The 20,343-nt window shown below is 36.3% G+C and overlaps 5 protein-coding genes across 7 annotated transcripts; 3 read left to right on the top strand and 2 right to left on the bottom strand.

Moving 5' to 3' along the window:
- The first annotated feature begins 30 nt into the window (after nt 1-30).
- LOC140817758 (uncharacterized) lies at nt 31-4,888 on the top strand. Its single transcript, XM_073177539.1, has 8 exons — nt 31-257; nt 608-787; nt 892-1,161; nt 2,028-2,062; nt 2,148-2,285; nt 2,729-2,873; nt 2,975-3,633; nt 3,859-4,888. Exons 1-8 carry the CDS (start codon nt 167-169, stop codon nt 4,678-4,680), a joined length of 2,340 nt encoding a protein of 779 aa, XP_073033640.1. The 5' UTR covers nt 31-166; the 3' UTR covers nt 4,681-4,888.
- A 741-nt stretch (nt 4,889-5,629) lies between these two features.
- LOC140817752 (protein OSB2, chloroplastic-like) lies at nt 5,630-7,657 on the bottom strand. The gene has a single exon (XM_073177526.1). The coding sequence runs from the start codon at nt 7,304-7,306 to the stop codon at nt 5,921-5,923; it is 1,386 nt and encodes a 461-aa protein (XP_073033627.1). The 5' UTR covers nt 7,307-7,657; the 3' UTR covers nt 5,630-5,920.
- A 1,260-nt stretch (nt 7,658-8,917) lies between these two features.
- LOC140817746 (uncharacterized) lies at nt 8,918-10,362 on the top strand. Its single transcript, XM_073177513.1, has one exon. The coding sequence runs from the start codon at nt 9,131-9,133 to the stop codon at nt 10,040-10,042; it is 912 nt and encodes a 303-aa protein (XP_073033614.1). The 5' UTR covers nt 8,918-9,130; the 3' UTR covers nt 10,043-10,362.
- Nucleotides 10,363-11,729: 1,367 nt separating this feature from the next.
- Nucleotides 11,730-13,926, bottom strand: LOC140817740 (DNA-binding protein S1FA-like). Its single transcript, XM_073177500.1, has 2 exons — nt 13,725-13,926; nt 11,730-12,146 (listed from the first exon to the last, which is right to left on the bottom strand). Exons 1-2 carry the CDS (start codon nt 13,776-13,778, stop codon nt 11,931-11,933), a joined length of 270 nt encoding a protein of 89 aa, XP_073033601.1. The 5' UTR covers nt 13,779-13,926; the 3' UTR covers nt 11,730-11,930.
- A 1,286-nt stretch (nt 13,927-15,212) lies between these two features.
- Nucleotides 15,213-20,098, top strand: LOC140817726 (probable catabolite repression protein creC). Of its 3 annotated transcripts, none has more exons than XM_073177488.1 (11): nt 15,213-15,714; nt 16,098-16,409; nt 16,489-16,597; nt 16,686-16,779; nt 17,204-17,291; nt 17,370-17,453; nt 17,671-17,764; nt 17,883-17,970; nt 18,092-18,197; nt 18,566-18,658; nt 19,421-20,098. In XM_073177488.1, exons 1-11 carry the CDS (start codon nt 15,535-15,537, stop codon nt 19,817-19,819), a joined length of 1,647 nt encoding a protein of 548 aa, XP_073033589.1. In that variant the 5' UTR covers nt 15,213-15,534; the 3' UTR covers nt 19,820-20,098. The 3 variants fall into 3 exon arrangements, with proteins under 3 accessions (XP_073033589.1, XP_073033581.1, XP_073033574.1); XM_073177480.1 differs by having other exon boundaries at nt 15,215-15,714; nt 16,086-16,409; nt 16,686-16,773; nt 17,198-17,291; XM_073177473.1 differs by having other exon boundaries at nt 15,215-15,714; nt 16,086-16,409.
- The last annotated feature ends 245 nt before the right edge of the window (nt 20,099-20,343 follow it).

Raw genomic sequence — 20,343 nt, 5'->3', positions numbered from 1 at the left:
TCTAAATTTATAATTCAGAAAAACCGCCTCTTAGGCAGTTCAAAAAATTTCCCCTTTGCGCTCTGGCTTCGATCTACTTGTACTTTCTCCCATTGTATTCTCCTATCAAACCCTACGAGTTAACGATCGCAGTACTAGGATTTGTAGTTTCTGATCTATTTCGAAAATGGAGATGGAGTTGCCTGAGAAGACTGATTTCGAAGCCATAGACGTCAGTCTCGTCGATCTTTCGTCTCAAAACGATTTTCAGTTTTCAGGTTTTTTTTTGTGATTTCTGGAATTTTTATGTTTCTTTTTATTGGGATGGTGAATTTGATGATCGTCCACGTGTGTGTTGGTTGTACGTTCTGGGTTGTGTATGTAAAATTACACAGTACTAGGATCCCACAAATGTGATTGGAATTGGACTATTTAGTTTTTTTTTTCACGGGTATGTAGGTTTTCCGTATTGAAGTACGATTCCCTCGTCACATGGCTGTACAAAGTGTTTTTTTGTTGTTGAATTGAGTTTCGATGACCTATTAATATCATGCGTAGGCCATGCCATATAAAGATATCAGTGATTATTTCTCAGTTTGCTAATGGTACAAAGTGTTTTTTTTTATAGAACACGACTTTCGTAATTTGCCAGGAGATGCAAGTGCTGAAGAAAGACCTGGCACTTATTGTGTCATCGAGCAATTTCCCATTCTTCATGAAACAATGGAACCCGAAATAACCCCCCGGAAAGGGAAGTATAACTTGCGTAAAAGTCTAGCCTGGGACAGTGCCTTCTTTACTAGTGCAGGTACTAGTTGTCAACTGAAGCTCAAGTGAATAATGTTTGTGGAACTGTCCGATCCACTACTTGCTGTCTTGCAGCTACTACTTGGTCTATTTTGCAATGTTTAGGTGTTCTTGATCCAGAAGAATTATCCACCATGCTCAAAGGACCAGAGAAAAGAGAGAATCAATTATTGGCTAGAATTGAAGAAGATATTTCAGGGTCAAATGAGTCCATATCCTCTTTTGAAACTGATATTTTGACTGTAGATAGTCTTGCAAACGAGTTGTTTGGTGACATTAGAGCTTCCATCCAGAGATCCAATAAAAAGACATCCAACTCATCAAACTCTAGCATGAAGATAGAAACTATGGAGACAGATAGCACTGCCATTTCATGTGAGTTTACAGTTATATAATCTTTTAGTTTTTTAATATCCTTATGTATTATACGGATATTTTCTTCGGATCACTAGGTGCTTGATGGGGATGTTTCGGATTTTCATGTAACGATCTGCACTTTAATGATTGGCTGTCTTTAAGTTAATTAATCAGTTGGGAGAAACTAACTTTAGGATTAGTATCTTTTGTCACTTATTATGAGTATGGCATCTCTTTTAGTTTCAGCTATTACTGTTTAGTTTTGGAGGTTTACACATCAAGTATGTGCAAGATTTTGAATCCTATAGGTAGACACTGTTAGAGAGAGTACAATATTAAATTCAATATGTTTACATGGTGCTATGTCCAGTTTTGTCACGAGCTATTATTTTAAATAATATTGGTAATTTAAGTTTCTTTTACGAACATATCATGAACATGCAGGAGCCGTGGTTATATAATACTTTTTTATTTTTTAAAAATAAAAAAAATGTGTATTTCCTAGTTTAGTGCATTTGTCCAGATGTTTAGATCAATGCACTAAACTAGGAAATACACGTTTTGGAGGCTTAGATCAAAGTCGTGGTGAAAAAATACGTGTTGCCTGAAGTGCACATATTACTGATTTGTGTCCCAAGTCTCAACTCAATATTGGTTTCCATAACTTTGAAATGTTGTCGTTCCTTGGTTTTTGTCTGAAAGAAACTATTTACATTCTTTAAGAACTTCAGTTGACCAGTTTTGCTTAATGTTTATCATGTGTGAACCTACCTTGCTTATTAAATTATTCTTCAACTAATATAATTGCATGCAACCTACTGGTGGTCTTCTTGTTTATCTCGCATGTTAAAATATTTTTGAACTGCTACAATTACGATAAACAGCTCTGCAAAAGGACAACCTTGCTTCTGAAACTAAGGTGAGCCTGGTATTTCAATCTGAAAAGATATCTATTGACTAAGCTATTCCGGTCCTGATGATTGGGTACTATGGCAATGCAACAGAATCCAGAACCAACTTCAAAGAAAAACAGCGGTCTGCAAACTATTAGACTGTCAAAAAGTCAGCCAAAACAGAATATGTCGAAGTTAGGGTCTGCGAAAGCTGTCAAGCAGGATGGTGGTCATTCACAGGCGGCACAGGTAAGTTTTTGACTTGAAACTTGATTGCATTGAAACATCTGATCTAAAATTATATCGAATCAAAGAAATGAACTTTGGGTGCTACCAGTCCACCTTCCCATGATCACAAACTAATATGAACATAACTAACAAATTTATATAATTTGAAACCTATTTTTGCTTATCCTTATTTTGATATACCATAAAAGAATATTGTTTTGACAATTGCTTCTCATGTTCCAAATAACATGATGATATTTGCTTCGTCATTGTGTCATTAGACTTGAGATGCCGATTATGTTGAAAATTTTGTGTTCTTTCGGATCTATTGCCTTCATTTATTTAATTTCCCCATCTTTTATTGAGATGGTTGAAATGTTACTATTATTATTTTATTAATTTCATAGACAACAGAACTTTTTCTCCTTCATGACTGACACGAACAGTTTCTTTAATCGATGAAGCCTACAGCAAAAAATGGTGAATCAAATTCATTACCTAAGCCACCCAAGGCTGTCAGCAGGTCAATTCTGGATTCAAAGGAAGCAATAAAGCAGGATACATTTGGGAGAAATCGTGCAAAATCCGAATGTGGAAGCTCAAAACTTGGTACCGGAAATGAACAGAAGGCATTTACTTTTGGAACATGATTAGTATATAATTAAATCAATTAATAGTGTTTACGTTATTAATCATCTTGATATTGACAGTTTCAGAGAAGGTGGCTCAGCCACCAAAACCTTCCATCTTAAATGGTTCTCAAAGGCCTTTGCCAAAGCCTGCATTGATATCCAAATCTTCTTCATTGCGTTCTTCAATTACCAGCAGGGTGCAATCTACAAGGTCCCACACTTCAAGTAATAGTTACCATAGTATGTCCTCCAATCCCCCTGCAAAATCTTCACTAGCGGCAGTGAGAAGAAATCCAGTCAAGAGCAGCAGCTCCTTTTCAGCTTCATCCAGTCCTATCCCCAAAGTTCCATCTAGAGGGACATTGAGAAACAAACCATCACCATCTACTCTTTCGGCTTATGTGAAGTCAACTAAGATTTCCTCTGGTGTCTCACCAGCTAGTTCAATCAGTGAATGGTCGTCAGTATCATCTTCTTGTTCCGTAATTAACCAAAGATCTAGTAACTCAAGGACCAGTCTAGATACGGATTCTTGTAGATCGTTAAGCAGGGACACTATTCTTCGGGATCCAAGGAATCATTCTGCTAATCAACTAGCAAGTGGACAAGAAAATCATGAACTTGGTCTGCCTGTTAACAGTTCAACAAAATCCTCAGCGCGTGTGAGTGCCCTTCAGGCTCCGGTGAGACCATCAGGATTACGAATGCCATCCCCTAAAATTGGGTACTTCGACGGGGTTAGCATCAGTCTCTCTCTTATTTACTTTTTAATTGTAAATCCTCAACAATGGATGGTTCTTGTGCTTATGAATGAAAATGAGCTCAAATATTCGTTTAAAACAGGAATTGTTAAAGTGATTTGTGGAAGTGCATGTAATATACATTTGCAAAAAAATAGAATTTATTTCTAAAGTTCCTATTTCTTGGCAATGTTGGGAGTCCAATTTATCTTCCCTTTGCAGGTGAAATCATCAGTTTGTACCCCTAAGAGAACATTGCAATCTCCATCTAGCTTGCATACTGTGATTCCCAAGAGCGGATCTGCTGTCTGCAGTCCAAATCGAGGCTCAAACATCAAGCTGAAAAGTTACAAGACTTCAACAGCTAGAACAGTTAGTGCTGGGGCAAATATTACGCCTAATTCTCCAAAAGCCGTGATTACAACATCCTTCCATACTTGTGTTCTGACGGATGAAAAAGATTCTCCCACCTGGTCTATTAAAGGTAAAGATTATAAAACGGGAGAAAGTTGCTCAGAAGCACAGAAACAAGCGGTTGATGCTGGTGCAGGTTCAGGTGCAGTTGTCAATGAGAATTTAGCTGGCTTGAATAATGAAATTGGCTTCAAATCGAATAAAAATATGGAATTTGAGGGTGTCAAAATCCCTCTAGTTGAAGGTATCGATCCTTCAGGTTGTATTGGTTGGAGAGTGGGTGAAGGTGTAAGGGTCGAGCAGAATCACCCCGAGAATAAACCACATCAAACTTGCAATATTGGTGACAAGGAAAATCATCATGCTAAAGATCCAGGAGAGATGTTAAAAGGACTTACTCTAGATGTAAATCCCTATATACCTAGCTCAATGGCTGAAATTTTAAAGGAAATATCGGATTATGCTTCAATCTCACCTAAAACTGCCACCGAGTCCGCAGTTCCTAGATCCCCATTTGCTCCCAAGAATGGTTTCTGTGATAACGAATTAGTTCATGCATCTAAGGAATCTGCCGGCATGGTTGCAGATATAACAGCTTTTCTATTGCCTTCGGTCGAACACAACAGCTAATAATTGAAGTCAGCTGGATTCTTCCTTGGGGGTACAATACGTGTTAATGATTCTTGCAAAAATCAATTACATGAAATTTACTGTTTGATGTTATTTCACAATATATACTTTTAATGCCATCTTGTGAACTGTGATTGATGGGCATCATGCTTTGTGATGCATATGTAAACATATTATCCTCATCTAGAAAATCATGTTCAAAGTGTCATCTTCATGCATGAAACACCATTTTATCGAAAGATCTCGACTGCTCACCAATCCCGTAAAGAATACAAGAAACAAAATGAGTTAAATCTTATGAACCATATGAATTGCATTTGAAAGTAGCTCCACTTTTGTGTTTATGTTTTCGTCAATATGTTGGATTGAGGTACTTGAAACAAGCTGTCTGTTGAATTGGCATGTCTTTTACAATTTTTTTGAAAGATGAAAAATAATTTTTAGCTACTATTGAAAACAAAAATTGATATGTTATACCTGACTTTATCTATGCTATTCTGAGGCAGTGTATTTTAAAAAAAATGTATTTTTTAAATATTACGAACGCTACCTTAAAAAATGTTTTACCCATAAGATGAATCTGTCAATAAATTAAGGTTCATGTGCCAGAGCATCACTCGGATTTTCAGCGGGCAGCACTTGAATCTGTCAATAAATTACTCATAAAATTATATTGTTTTTCTGTTTGGAATTCACGAAGTGTGCATTTCTCCTGGGATCACAAGAATTTCCAACGCTTTTACCCGGTCGCGCCTCTAAATGCCTGTGAGCTCGTTTTACTTAAGTTTGAAACCATTTCAAATCTTATAAATTGCTTAAACTTTCTTGAGTTTCCAAGGGAGATGGAGCTGATGCATACTCAAAAAAGAATCCAAGTATAGTTTTTACATGTGATGATGCATTCAGCAACAACAAAAGCAAATCTTAACATGATTCAACCAATTCCTAGTAAAACAAAGGAGAGTTGTCATAGATCTGACGAAAAATCCGCACAATATGCACAAGAAATTAGCACCAGATAACTTTTACAGCAGCAGACATTACCAGAGAAATGAAGGCACAAGGAAGTTGAAAATTTAAAAGCCATCATTCTTTCATATTTTCATTTTCCAGCCAAAGTTCAAATAGCCAACACGGGAGATTCACAGAGCGTCAAAATGATTTACCCAACTTCAATAGCAGAAAATGGCTCATTAATTGGTCGGACTTTTCTTCAGAAGCTTCGAGAAATTTGGCCATCTCACAATGGTGGTAACATTGACAATGCCCAATCTGGTGTCCTGTTTAACCACAACACTTCTCCCGTCTCTTTGTGCTTGAAGTCAGGAGCTTTTGGATTCTTCTTGTTTGATCGGTTATCCCACCATTTATCTGGATTCTCCACCAAGTTCTTCCAAGAATCATCCCCCTTTTCCTCCCTTTTTCTTTCATCAGACCTGGGACCTGCTGGTTGTTTCTTAGCATAGATTGGTTTCACATCAAACTCCAATTTTCCAAGTCCAGCCAACACCCATTCTGGAGCCCCATTGATCCAAAGACTCTCACCAGTTGCCTTATGTTTAAAATCTGGGAATTTTTCTTTAACCAATCCATTAGATTTGTGCCCACGATAATCCCACCACTGCAAAGGATTTATAACAAGATCCCTCCAAGAATCCCCATCTTTATGTTTGCTAGCAGTCTCTCCACTCATCTCCTTTCCTGTATCCAGTTTAGAATTAGCTTTGGAGACCATTTCGCCTTTCTTTCCACCTTGCAAATATTGAACGGGTGTTGCTGCCTCCGAATAATCAAAAACTGGTGGTTTAACAAAATCCTGAGCAGAATTCCCAGAACCCCGTTCATTTTTCCACCCCAAACTCTTCATCTTCGAGTGTTCCAACGAGTCTCTCCACCCCGAATTTAGAGCCGCGTCACTATCACCCCCATCATCGCCACTTTCAGAAGAAATGTACACCTCTAACTTTTTAGCCTCTGGACTAAAAGGCTTATCAATTTCTACATCAGAAGTTGAGACTTCTTTGTTCTTCCTCGCATGATTCGAAATAGTCATTTTCAACCCCTCCACAAAGTTGAGATTTTCTGCCACAACATGAAACTTCCCAAGACTCTCGCTCAACACCAATCGCATTGGATCCACACTCAGCTGTCCAGAAACAAAAACACAATCATTCTCCTTCACATGACGAGCCACAACATGAGCCAAATCACCCTCAAACACAACAGGAATCAACAAAGAGTTCTTATCTTGCGAAATGACCGTAGCAGCCCAGTGTTTCCCATCAGAAGAGGACTCGAACTTCACAGGAATCTTCACACGACCAATTATATTAACCAAATTCGCAACCTTTGCTTGGTATGGAATATCTCTCGGCCGAGCCCAGAGAGTTAGTTCCTCCACTTGTTTCTTGACTCTCTGAGAAAAACTCGACGCTGGTTCAGAAGATTTCTGCGTTTTAGGCTTGCTAGATTGCTGTGTTTTCTGGGTGCTATCAGCAGTTTTGGTGGAATAGAGATTGGATTGTTGAATGGAAGTAATGTTGGTGGTGAAAAAGAGAGACTTTCTTGGTGAAGGAGAAGGGATATAAAGATAAGCCAATGATTTTGCTCTAGTTAAGAGATTCATGGCGAGAAGAAACTGTGGAGTTGGCAAAAACTCTGCAGAAATGCTACGGAAAATTTTGAAGGGATTGCTTGGTTAGGGTTTTGGGTTTTGGGGGGAAGGGAGAGCTGAAGCCCCAGTGGGTCAAACCCGAGTTTATGTAAATTTTTATCTAAAGTCGTGTTTCATTGCTTCTAGTATTGACGATTTTACCCGAAATAACAGAGTCAGCCAGGCGTTTCCTCTGCCCGACACCAAAAAAGCTAGATGTTTGATCTCACCCGGCACCAAGATCCGACCTTTCGTCTTTCTTGTCCATCCCGATAGATGTGCTACAATACCCACAAAACAGCGTCGACTCCGTCGCCTAAACCACCCTTGAAAGTAGTATCCCAAACCCGTGTAGATATCGAAGGATGGATCGATGAGGCCACTTCCTGCCACGGATTTCTCTAACGAAAATGCAAGAGACGCAAGGAAACAGGCGTCTTACAAGTTACAAGCGCTTGGATTGATGTGTTGGCCCTGAAACAAAAAATTGTATGGAAATACATTCAATATTAGGAAGACTTCTCGATGATTTCCATTTTAATTTAAAAAAAAGTGTTCAATCTGTTTATATTTGCAGAAAGACACCATCAACTACTGTTCATATAGCTATGTTCCCCATAATGGCTGATGCCAATAAGTTGGGATGGAGGTTCAAAATTTTAAAATGTAATTAGCGTTGTTACGAGAATCATGTATTCAAGTATCCCATCTCCTTTTCCCTTTGCTTGCTTTAAAAAATTGGTAGCAATAAAAAATTAAACTGACATGTTCAGAGGCTCTTTTTGTGTTGTAGTTTTCTCGTCTCTGTTGCGTGACTCTTTCGTTTTGACGTGGGATTTGTTGGTTGGAGAGTTGATACAGCATGAACACTTTGTTTTTCCTTAAAAAATGTATCCATGTCTTATTGTTGCTTGTCGAGATTTGAGAGGACGGGAAATGAAGGCCAATTCTTTGAATCACATTGAGGAGACAATCCTGGAAGAACTTTGGGCGTGAATTTTTGCAAATATCATAATGATTTTTAACAACGTAAATTCATCGTATGGAAAGCTTTTTGGCAATGGAAGAACTGCATTATTATTGGAGAAATTTTTTGATGTAAATTTATGATTATCTATTATAAATGATACAAACAAAGACTAATACAAACGTAACCAAACTGGACTGTAATAGCACAAAAAATGACAGGAAGCATATATAATTTTTTAAGTGAAACATCTAAACCAGTTTTTTAGCTATGAATTAATTTTGAAGTTTAACATAAAACTATTTAGAGTAAGTTTTTTGTAAGACGATTTCACGAATCTTTATCTGTGAGACGGGTCAATCCTACCGATTTTCACAATAAAAAGTAATACTCTTAGCATAAAAAATTAATATTTTTTCATGAATAACCCAAATAAAAGATCCGTCTCACAAAATACGACTCGTGAAACCGTCTCACACAAGTTTTTACTAACTATTTATTACATAATATTTGATTGAATATAGACTAGTTTAAAATCGAATCATTTATTTAAAAAAAATATTCGGATCAACTTTATTTAAAAAATATTCGGATCAACTGACTATGAGGCGGCATTAACGTCATATAAAAAATTAACAAAGTAACAAAAACTAAAATGCAAGAAAAAGCCTACCCCTTCAATCTCAATCCCCTCCTCCCACACCAGAACAAACCACGGATGGCACACGCATAAACACACAATACATAGGCATAGTAAGGAAACCCAAGAATCAATTCTATGCATTGGAAACTGCAGATTTCTGTGAATTCCATGCATTTTTAGTGTAAAGATGAAACCTTTGTCGATGGCAGTCTCGAGTCCAAGCAGGGCGGGTGCGGAAAACTTTCCTACGCCATTGATGAGGTTCTGGAAAAGCGATTTGGGAAGCAGAAGCAGCGTCAAGCCACGTACAAACCCGATGCTAATAGGCAAAAAGAACGCGGTTGGTGTGATTGAAACTACACAAGAGCCATCTTCTCCTAAAGTAACTTGTTTTGGCCAAGTTTCTGCTCGCCGCTCCGCCGCCAATGCGAAGGCCAAGACCACCGCAAGCCACCGTTCCTGGTGGCGGCTCAAGAAAACCTTATCTTGCAGCGAAGTTAGTTCAAGATTTGGCAGCTGGTTTTTGTTCTGTAAGTCTGGGTATTGCAAGAAATTGGATGCAAGAGAGGATTCTTTCACGGCTAATTCCAATCAGAAATGGCAAAAGAATGACAATGGTGCTTCCACGGACAAAACTGGTAATAATAGTTGTAGGAGCGAGAGTGAGGTTGACGGTGTAAAGTGTGAAAACCTTGGAGTTGGGATTCGAGAAAGTAAAGAAGATTTCGTTTTTTGCCCACCCAAAAATGCACTAATCTTGACTAGATGCAGATCTGCTCCTTACAGATATTCATCTTTGGCAGCAAGAATCTGGGGGTCACCATTTGAACCTACTGGAATACAAGAGGTCAAAACTGAAATTGAGGCAAAAACAGAGCAAGAATCTCATTCCTGTCCAGAGAATGCGGCGGAGGAATCAAGAATTAGCCCCGAAAACAGGATGAAGTTGGAAACTGAAAATGCAAATACAGAAAGTAATAATCAAGATTCGAAGACAACTGAAGGAGGTGAAGTAGTTCATCCTTTACTACTGACGAGATGTAAATCAGAACCAGCAAGAACAGGTGAGAGGCTTAATCCAGAGAGCAGTTTTGGTTGACATCGTAACTTTGAGTAATCAATAAATGGTTGGTTCTGCTTCTTTCCAAAAGAAAATAATGTAAATTGATGTTGTAGCTAATAATTTTTGGCTCCATTTTGGTGGAAGCACGGTCATGAGTAGGCCAAGTCATTGCTTCAAACACTTAATTTTTACAGAAAATTTAGGCAAAGATCGAATGAAAACTGGAAGACTTATTTCGTGAAGTCGTTCCATACCTGAAAGTTACATTCAGGTTGTGAAATGATCATCATGTTCATCATCCTAAAATTTCTGCGTGTTTTTCCATTTGTATTTAATTTTTTGTGCTGGTTTTTTTTTTTGAAAACGTGTCGCAATCACATTTACAAGACGACAAGCTATTGATTTTTTAAAATATTCGAGAATTCATTTAATCTTATATGATCTCTAAAAAATTATAAAAATAAATTATTAAAAAAATTACCCTCTCATCTGGGAATGTAAGAGGCGGACTAATAATCAACGATAGAGGCGGGTTACTTTTTGCCATAATGGTGATACCTTTTTTTCTGGTTGATTAAATTACGTTCAAAGGTTGATTATTAAATTAAGTTCAAACCAGTTTTCAGATAACTTCATCGCAGTAGGGCATACACAAATTATGTTCCAATCACTGTAACAGAATAATAGATTGAATTTGACGCCTTATTTTCTTAAATAAATTTAGTGGGTCTCATGTGAAACCGTCTCACGGATCTTAATATGTGAGACATGTAAACTCTATCCATATTCACAATAAAAAAATAATACTCTTAACATAAAAATAATATTTTTTTATGGATGACCCAAATAAAAAATTCGTCTCACAAATATGATCCGTGAGACCGTCTCACACAAGTTTTTGTCAAATAAATTTACGGTATCTTAGGATTCATGACTTTTTTCCCTCACTTACAAATGCATAAAACTCTCAAAATTATAATTATGAACATAACATAAAAACAATTTTATTTTTTTCTTCCTTATATTGTACAAGGATACTTTCATACAAAGATATTATGCTAAAATTAAAAATGAAAAAAAAAAAACGTATATGTTTTATGGTAGTTATATAACGATATTTTCCACTCAAATTACGTAAAAATCATGCATTATGATTATTATTTTTTAAACATGCACCACATAAATTTTTATGGATGAGAGAATTTTAGCTCCAAATCTGAAAATAGATAAGAGATCAACTCATTGATTTTTGAGTGGGTCTCATGTGAGACCGTCTCACGGTTTTTAATCTGTGAGACAGGTCAACTCTACCCATATTCACATTAAAAAGTAATACTTTTAGCATAAAAAATAATACTTTTTCATGGATGACCCAAATAAGATATATGTCTCACAAATACGATCCGTGAGACCGTCTCACACAAATTTTTGACTTGATTTTTATTGAGCGAGTTCAGCTTACCCGATAATCATAGGTCATTCGGCATTATGAAAATATGAACCTTTTTAAATTTTCATTGGAATAGTGAATTAGAATTGAAGTAGTAATTTATCCATCCATAGAAGAGAAAGTCACGGCACAGGTATCTAGATGAGAGGCAAAAGCTAAAAGATAAATCAATCTGTCCCTTGTGAGTTTGTACAGTGTGTGCGCGCACGTGCCTAAAGTAGTTCGGTTTCCCAACATAACTAAAACTCAAAATTCGAAAGAAAGGCAACAAGATGAACTAACGCAAACAACCTTCTTCCTTTTCAATCAATATGCAAAGCCGAGAGTCTAATTCTAATCTCAAGTGAAGTTCTATCCATGCTGGATGACAACGAAGGTCCTAAAACGATGCAATGATTTTTCGACAAAGTTTCTAACATTAGAAGTCTAAATAACAACTCGACTTCCTATGGGGTCCTCCAATGTTACCTCAATCTATTCTCCTGGAGCCGACACTCCTTGTTTCAGCCTTTCCTTCTTCATCTTCTTTTTTGAAACAGGCTTCTTTTTCTTCTGAGGGAGGTTTTTCTGGGCGTATGTGTAGAGAGCATAGTTTCCAATAAGGAATGCTACGAGCAGCCCACCTACGACAAGCAGGACAATTAAGCCTGGGTTGAATCCCTTGGCTTCAATGTCCTGGGCAACATTTTTCTGTTGAATCATAGAATGAGAAATAAAGAGCAATAAATAACAACCAAAATTTTGATATCTTATAACTGCCAAATTTACATTAAAATGAATGCAATGTGTGATTCAAGCAGAATCATGTTACAAGATTTCATGCTAACGGATATATTACATAACTGTGTTTAAATGAGCTTTAAGGAAGTGATGAGCACGATATGCAGATGCCACAACTACCAGGAAACTCTAGAAAGAGGTCTCAGTGCTCAAGTACGTTTAAAGACCACATAGATGGTAATCGTTCTCATCTGCTCACTTCCTGAGCCCAAAACAAATTGGACCATAATATTGTCAGCTTTATGCAAGATATATATTCATGCGGATGCTTTATGCATTACATTATTTATCTCAACGATATCAGCTGAGTCTGCCATCAGTAAAATAAAACCTAATAGTTGATGCTGCAGCATGAAATAAAAGGATGAAATCATTCTAGGTGTGACCATCAGTTTAAATTCAGCCACCTATCAGGTGATGGGGAGTAAGGACTGACAGACCACACGTCAACAAAACAATAAATGAATGGTTTAATACATGTAAAATTTTGAAGCATCCACCTTGAAGGCATCGATAAATGAAGTCGAGGCTTCCTAATCTCCTATAATAATTCGAAGATAGCTTCTATTTAATGCCAAAAAATCTACTTCCCTATCAAATGCAAGGGGTAAAGTTAGACAAAATCGAGAACGAGAAGCAATGGGGAAAAATAACAGTTAGCCTAAAAAATGCAAAACAAGATCATTCAAGCATACAAGGACGAACTTAAAATCAGATTTTAACTGAATCTGCAAAGCAAGTCACAGTGTCAGCCCGTCAGGATTTGATTCGTGCCATGGAAACAGATTCTAAAACATTGTTTTCTGCATATATAAAAGGATATCCAGGAATAATATTCAGAGTCACCAGACACAGGCTAATTATGTATGTTACATGCATGCTAGGCTGCTAGCAGTCACAGTCAATCACACACATATTATAGACTTGAAATAAATCCCACTAGACCAACAAAGCCATATCAATAAAACATGGGATATGAATATCAAACAAGCCATGCCAATGTCAGGAATGTGCATTGGATAAATTTAATATGAGTGTTTAATCTGAAGGATGGCAGCATAATGTTTATTTTACCGCCCATGCCTCCAGAGTACCATAAACCATCCAGACCGCATTCGTTACCAGATATAATGTTCGAGTAAAAAACGATTCTTTCTATATGTTCACAGAATGAGCCCAAGCATCTGTCGTTGAATTCTAGTCAATTCCTCAATGAGAACAAACTTTTTTCCTTCGGCAAACCAAAAACATGCAACAGAAATCTCACCTACCCATCAATTTCGACAGCAAATCCGAAAAACCGAAATAATTCAAGAAAATCCACCCAAGAACAGATATTTACATAAATAAATGTAGATAAATATATACAATATCCAATCCAACGAAAATCCACAGATCTTCGATCAAATCAACTCAATCAATTCCAAGAATAACAGATCTAGAAAGATGCGCAAAAATTTAGATGACTTTTGACCCCAAAAAAGGTACCATTCGATCAAAAGACGGAGGCACGCGATCGTCAAAATCTGGTTCGTAATCCATGGCCCTCTACGTTGACACTAACAAGTATCAAAGAAAAATAAGAGAAATAGATAAGATCGGACGGGAAAAACAGGAGAAACAAGTGCCGATCGGTCTTCAACTAAGCGCGTATTTCGGTATTTGTGGCAGAGTTTTTCTTTCGAAGTCCTCTACTTTTTAATATATTATGAAATGATCCACATGATATTAGCCCAAAACGAAAATTGACTCGTAAGCCCGATCTCAATACCAAGACAAAGCCCAATAATATTGGGCCTGGCTAGCTCGCTTTAAAGTACGCTTTAAAACAAAAAAATTTGTGTGGTTATAGACGTGCCACGTAGGCAGACGCTCACAGGTATGCAGGAAAAGAATGTGCAGGATATCATTGTTAATATATATATGTATATATATATATATATATATATATACACATATATATATATATCACATCGACATTCTTACTAAAAAGTTGGGAAATGTTTTTAAAAAGTTTAAATTTTATTTAATATTTTAGAGAATGACAAAAACTAAATATATAAAAATAACATAAAATTAAAAAATATAATCAAAGTTAAATGAAATGAAGGATATGATCAATGAATATATTTAAATGCATTTTTTTATTTCAAAAGATATCAGATTCAAATTTAAATTTCTAAAAAAATATTAAAAAGATTTCAAATTTAATTTATATTTATTTTCAAATATATTAATGTGATAGGTATAAATATTGAATACATTAATTAACACTTGTAATTATTTCTCTCGTTATATATATATATATATATATATATATATATATATATATATATATATATATATATATATATATATATATATATATATATAAAGTTTTGATATGTTTCACATCTTTCCTGAACATTTATGTGAATATGATGATGCGTTATTCACCTATTGTATGTGATGAAATATATAACAATTAACATCCGATAAATGAGTGTCATCTTATCGGTACTCATATAAATATGTATAGTGAGTTTGAAACATATCAAAAACTGTATTAAAATAATCAAACTTATTGTACTCTTTTCCCAACACATTATTTTCTTTCCTTTTTATTTGGTTGGTTCTTAGACTTCCATCACCATCTTTAAACCTCGGTTCATCATCACACCACTTTTCCAAAACTATAGACCATGACAACACAAAAGGTTTTATTAAACAGTTATATGAACCAAATTTTATAAAATGACTCGATCTGATTCATAAATAAATATTAATTTTTATATAAAAAAACATTACATTTCATTGTAAATACGAGATGACAAAATTCATCTAACAGACATATATCGATTAAACTATCTTATAGATTAATTGTGAGAGGCACATTTTTTACTCGACCAAATCCATAAAAAAATTATATAAAAGATATTAAATTTCAGTATATATATATGTATATGAATCAATTCCATCTCACTCACAAATTTTCCTGAATCATCTCACATGATTAGTACCCAAATAAATAAAGTATACAAAAGAATATCAGGCGAAATTCCATCGATTTTGTTGGCCTATACCCACATAAAACGCAGAGAAATCTGTATTTAATTCACAAATTTACAATTTCATTACAAAACAAGAAAACAAACCCTTGATCCACAAAAACATTTGCAAGAAGGCAGTCACAGATTTCATCAACAGCAGAATTTTGCGCAGACTCGAAAGAAAAACCCATTCGGATTATATGATCTCTGTATAGTTTTGACATTAGTGGTAGCAACGATTTTTTTTTAGGGGAGGAGGGTCTCGAGAGATGATGAACTCTGCGACGAGTAATAATATGATGTCTTCAGCATCCGCGTCCGGGAACAACGCACAGTCGCCGGGTTTGAAGACTTATTTCAAGACCCCAGAAGGCAAATACAAGCTTCAGTATGAGAAGACCCACCCAGCGATTGGTCAACAGTATTCCCAAGGAAAAACTGTCGTTCAGGTTTGTCGATTTCTGGCTCTTTAGGGTTTCAATTTTATATTTCCTTGTAAATTCTAAATTGTAAGCTTTATCAGTTTAGTATAGATTCTGGAATGGTTTAAGTAGCCCATATCCATATTCATCCTTTGAGTCTTCAAACGGTTGTACGTAAGATGCATACGTTGTGGGTGGAGATATGTATGATTGCTGTTATAATTCAAGTATTTTCCGATTAAGGTGTCTTAAAGTTCGATGCTTTTGACTTTTGGCTTGCGCGCAAGGTTAAAAAGTAAAGGCGTTACTGATATGATGTTGATGGTACTAGATTACTTGCTTTTTTATGAATGTGACTTGTAGGCAGTTTGAAACTGCTGAGCGAATATTTTCTCAAGGTTGTTGGTCAGGTTACGCTGGCTCACCTCAAGGATAAGCCAATGCAGACACCATCACAGTTATCCTCAAGTTTGGGTGTTAGCAGTGGCGTGAGGTCAGCGGCAGCAAGGTTATGGAGTGGTGGAAATGGAAGTAAGGCCCTTAGTTTTGTTGGAGCAAATGGAGGTAAGTCGGGCAGTGGCACTAGTAGTAGAATAGGATCGTTAGGTGCGTCAAGTTCGAATAATGTGGTTGGGAATTCAAACTTCGATGGTAAGGGGACTTACTTGGTGTTCAATGCCGGTGATTCAGTTTTCATCAGCGACTTGAATTCGCAGGATAAGGTAATTTGATGGTTTTCTGGTTTTTACTTTCAAGATCATAATGGTGTTAATTTTTCAGAGGTCTATTATTTTTTCACAGGATCCTATAAAGTGTATGCAGTTTAATAACGTATATCCGGTTTGTCATGCATATGACCCTAATGCAAAAGACGGGCATGATTTGCTTATTGGTTTAAGTACTGGAGATGGTGCGCCTTCTTCTCTCAGAACTTCTAATGGACTATCACGAATAGCGCACTTTTCATTGAATTAGATTTTGGTTTCAATGTTTTGTAGTTTATTCAGTGTCACTAAGAGAACAACTACAAGATGTTGGGAAGAAGCTTGTTGGGGCTCAACATTATAATAAAGATGGTTCTGTTAACAATAGGCAAGAACTTTGCTCTTGTTTTGATTCCCTTCCTCAGTTATACCTATGCATTAAATATCTTTCTGTGATTCTTGGAACAAATGTGGTTTTCACCTTGAGTTCATATGTTTTGAGATGTCACTTTCAGTTTATCATCCTCTACGGAAACATGCTTCATCCAAATTTCTTATTAACGGGATTCCTAAATCTTATTGTATTGTTCACATTATTAACTTGAACTAAGGCAGGTTTTATTCCAATTGCTTCTCGTGGATTGAATCTACTTTGTATGTTCCATATGGCCATCTGAGCGTGTGTTTGGGAATTTCCGAAATACTGATCTTATCTGATTTTTTTTTCAGTTTTCATTGTGGAATATAATGTGTAGGGCATATGTTGAAGTCTTGGAGATTTTCAGCTGATCTGTTACTCCTCTTTTTAACAGTCGTTGCACATGTGCTGCATGGATTCCCAACAGTGATGGCTCATTTGTGGTTGTTCACGCGGATGGAAATATGTATGTTTATGAAAAGGCAAGTTTTTAAATGAATAAAGTTCATTCTCTAAGTGGTTGCTGTGTGGAAATTTAAATATCCCGTTGTCCTTTTCAGAACAAAGATAGTTCTGGCGATCCTTCATTCCACGTGATCAAGGACCCGACTCAATTTTCTGTCTCACATGCACGCTACAGTAAGGTATTGACTATTATTAATCATGTTCTGTACTTTTTTTTTTTTTGCATTTCCACCTACTACCTACACTGATTTTCCAAATTTTTTTGAATTTCTTCATCCATTTATTGGGTAAAATGTGAAAAAGAAGTTGTTTTATGCCTTCTGTCAAAGGTTATCAATCTTATAATTCTTCATTAGTTTTGCCCTGAGCTGTGACTGCTTATATGGTTCACTGCAGAATCCTGTTGCTAGATGGCATATATCCCATTGTTCAATAAATGGCATTGCTTTTTCAAGTGATGGATCTTATGTAGCAACCGTCGGAAGGGATGGTACTGTCATTTTCTTACTTTGTTTGGATATTCTGAATTTTCAAGTGTGAAAACATGTCTCCAACCACTTGTCGAGTTTCTTCTTCATTTATAGGCTAAGTAAATTTAATGGTTGCAGGTTATCTTCGAGTCTTTGACTACAAAAATGAACAACTTATATGTGGTGGAAAAAGCTATTATGGTGCTTTACTATGTTGTGCTTGGAGGTGGGCATTGTTTCTAGTTTGAATTGTTATTCTTCGATTCCCTACAACACTGCTTCTGCAAGTATTCTATGTGGTCAATATTAAAAGAAAATGAAGTTACTAATGGCAAATGAAACAACAGTATGGATGGAAAATACATTTTGACCGGAGGTGAAGATGACCTAGTTCAAGTTTGGAGCATGGAAGATCGGAAGATTGTGGCATGGGGCGAGGGACACAACTCATGGGTGAGGGTTCTATGATTAACTATCCATTAAATAGTTATCTCCAGTTTATTTAAATAAATGATTTTCAACTTGTTCTGTTAAAATTTTGAACAGTGCTGAAAGCCATCTTTGATGTTGACTAAAAAAGTAATATTTATTGTGTTATTAAGATTCCAGATTATTATTTCTGCCGGAATAAACACTTGCATACTCTTTGAAACAACTAGACTCGAAGTAGTAGAAAGAGCAGTAGTACAAATAGCATAGATGAGTAGTTTTGTTTTATAGAAACTATATGAACACCTGGAACAGGATGTTGATGAGTTGTTATGAGCATAATTTCTTGTGGATGTTGATGACCTTTTAACATATGCTCTCGGCAATGGCAGGTTAGCGGTGTGTCATTTGATTCATATTGGTTGGCACCAAATTCTGATGGTGTAGCTGAAAATGTTGTATACCGTTTTGGCTCAGTTGGTCAGGTATCGAAGTTGAAATATTGCTTTGAGCATAATTAGTCAATTTGTGAATTAATGAATCGCGCATTCTTTGGTAACTTTCTCATCATACAACTGATGTGTTATAACAATGGTCCCTGTTCACCTTAATATTACAACAGAAGAACTTCAAAAAACCTCTCGAATGGTCAAAATGTCATCATATTCCTGGATTACTGGCTGTTATTCAATATTGATCTTACAACCACTTGTTCTTCCCCGAATTTCTATTTCTTCCTAACTATAATTTTGCATCTGCCGAGGAATGTCGGACATCTAACATGGATAAGGTACCAGTTGATTAGATTCCTGGACTAGTATTCTGATCTGACTTCCTTTTGTCTTTTTTCTTTTTGTACGTTCATCCTTGAAATCAAGAGATCACGTGATATATTAATATTTTATTCCACTAATTGCATGGTTAAGTAAATGCACCTCTGTGTAGTTTATGAGCTACAAACCAGATAGTTTACAGGTTTTTATAAATTTATCCAAATTCTAGTCCCATCAAGTTACCTTTTAGAAACAGATCAAGAGGATGCTATCTAATAGATCCGAAACCTTGAGGCTTTTCATTTCCATGAACGTTCTTTATTTATGTAAAGGATCATTTATGTGGGTTAGTGAAGAAGAAGAATCTTCTTTTGATAGATTTATTTGTCTCTCATGCCCATGATTACTTGCCATCTGTTTCTTCCCTCTTACCATCTCTATTTGTAACATATGAAAAACTTAATTTTTGTGCAGGACACACAATTACTTCTATGGGATCTTGAAATGGAGGAACTTGTGGTACCAGTGCGGCGTCCCCCTGGTGGGTCCCCCACTTTCGGTGCTGGAAGCCAGTCAGCTCACTGGGATGGTGCTTACCCTGTTGGCACCTTGCGACCTGCTCCAAGCATGAGAGACATCCCAAAACTCTCTCCACTAGTCGCTCATCGTGTTCACACAGAACCCCTTTCTGGTTTGATATTCACTCAAGAATCTGTTCTTACTTGCAGCCGGGATGGACACATAAAAATTTGGACGAGACCTGGTTCCCCTGAAAGCCAGTCGAACAACTCTGATTCCATCTTAACTGCAAGCTTGAAAGAAAAGCCATCAATATCATCGGGGAAAGTGGCAAGTCCTCATTTCAAACAATGACGATAATGATCAATCAATTTACAAAAAAGAAAGCAACCTGTGTGACGCTAATTGGATTGAGGAATGCGGCTGTTAGGATTCTTTGCAGAGTTCTTTTGTGGATTGACTGAGCATATGCGTTATTCATGTATGCTCTCAATAAAAACTAACAGATAATTATGAGCCAACCAATTAGCCCTGTAGTGTTGTAGCTGGTTTGAGTTAGGTTTTGGGTTCGAGTCTACCGGTGCATGAGATGATCATTGTATATGGGCTAAAATATCATTGGATTTTGTTTGAGATTGAGATAGAAAACACAAGCCTTTTGTAAGTATGAAAGGATGTCCAAGAAACATTATCGATGAAAAATAATAGAGTTATTACCTCTTTGAAATTTTACCCTTTTTGTCCCTGCACTCTGATTTGCTCTTGCCTCAGAACAGCTGTTGGTGATCCAGTTTTTTTTCCTTTAATTACTATTTTTTTTATGTTTTATGCTTCTGGGATTTTATCCACCATTAGTTTTTACCTCTTTGTTTCATTTT

The sequence above is a fragment of the Primulina eburnea genome, chromosome 2 (assembly GCF_022965805.1).
Source record: "Primulina eburnea isolate SZY01 chromosome 2, ASM2296580v1, whole genome shotgun sequence".
NCBI classification, from domain to species: Eukaryota; Viridiplantae; Streptophyta; class Magnoliopsida; order Lamiales; family Gesneriaceae; genus Primulina; species Primulina eburnea.
Note: the sequence above shows the minus strand (reverse complement) of the source record. Positions and strands in the feature narration are given on the sequence as shown.

Coding starts and splice junctions, on each gene's coding strand:
- LOC140817752 (XM_073177526.1), bottom strand. CDS start 7,306: ATGAATCTCTTAACTAGAGCAAAATCATTGGCTTATCTTTATATCCCT.
- LOC140817746 (XM_073177513.1), top strand. CDS start 9,131: ATGAAACCTTTGTCGATGGCAGTCTCGAGTCCAAGCAGGGCGGGTGCG.
- LOC140817726 (XM_073177480.1), top strand. CDS start 15,535: ATGATGAACTCTGCGACGAGTAATAATATGATGTCTTCAGCATCCGCG. Junction 17,971..18,091: donor TTACTATGTTGTGCTTGGAG/GTGGGCATTGTT, acceptor ATGAAACAACAG/TATGGATGGAAAATACATTT. Junction 18,198..18,565: donor GCGAGGGACACAACTCATGG/GTGAGGGTTCTA, acceptor CGGCAATGGCAG/GTTAGCGGTGTGTCATTTGA.
- LOC140817740 (XM_073177500.1), bottom strand. CDS start 13,778: ATGGATTACGAACCAGATTTTGACGATCGCGTGCCTCCGTCTTTTGAT. Junction 12,147..13,724: donor CTCCGTCTTTTGATCGAATG/GTACCTTTTTTG, acceptor ATGATTCAACAG/AAAAATGTTGCCCAGGACAT.
- LOC140817758 (XM_073177539.1), top strand. CDS start 167: ATGGAGATGGAGTTGCCTGAGAAGACTGATTTCGAAGCCATAGACGTC. Junction 258..607: donor AAACGATTTTCAGTTTTCAG/GTTTTTTTTTGT, acceptor TTTTTTTTATAG/AACACGACTTTCGTAATTTG. Junction 2,063..2,147: donor ACCTTGCTTCTGAAACTAAG/GTGAGCCTGGTA, acceptor GCAATGCAACAG/AATCCAGAACCAACTTCAAA.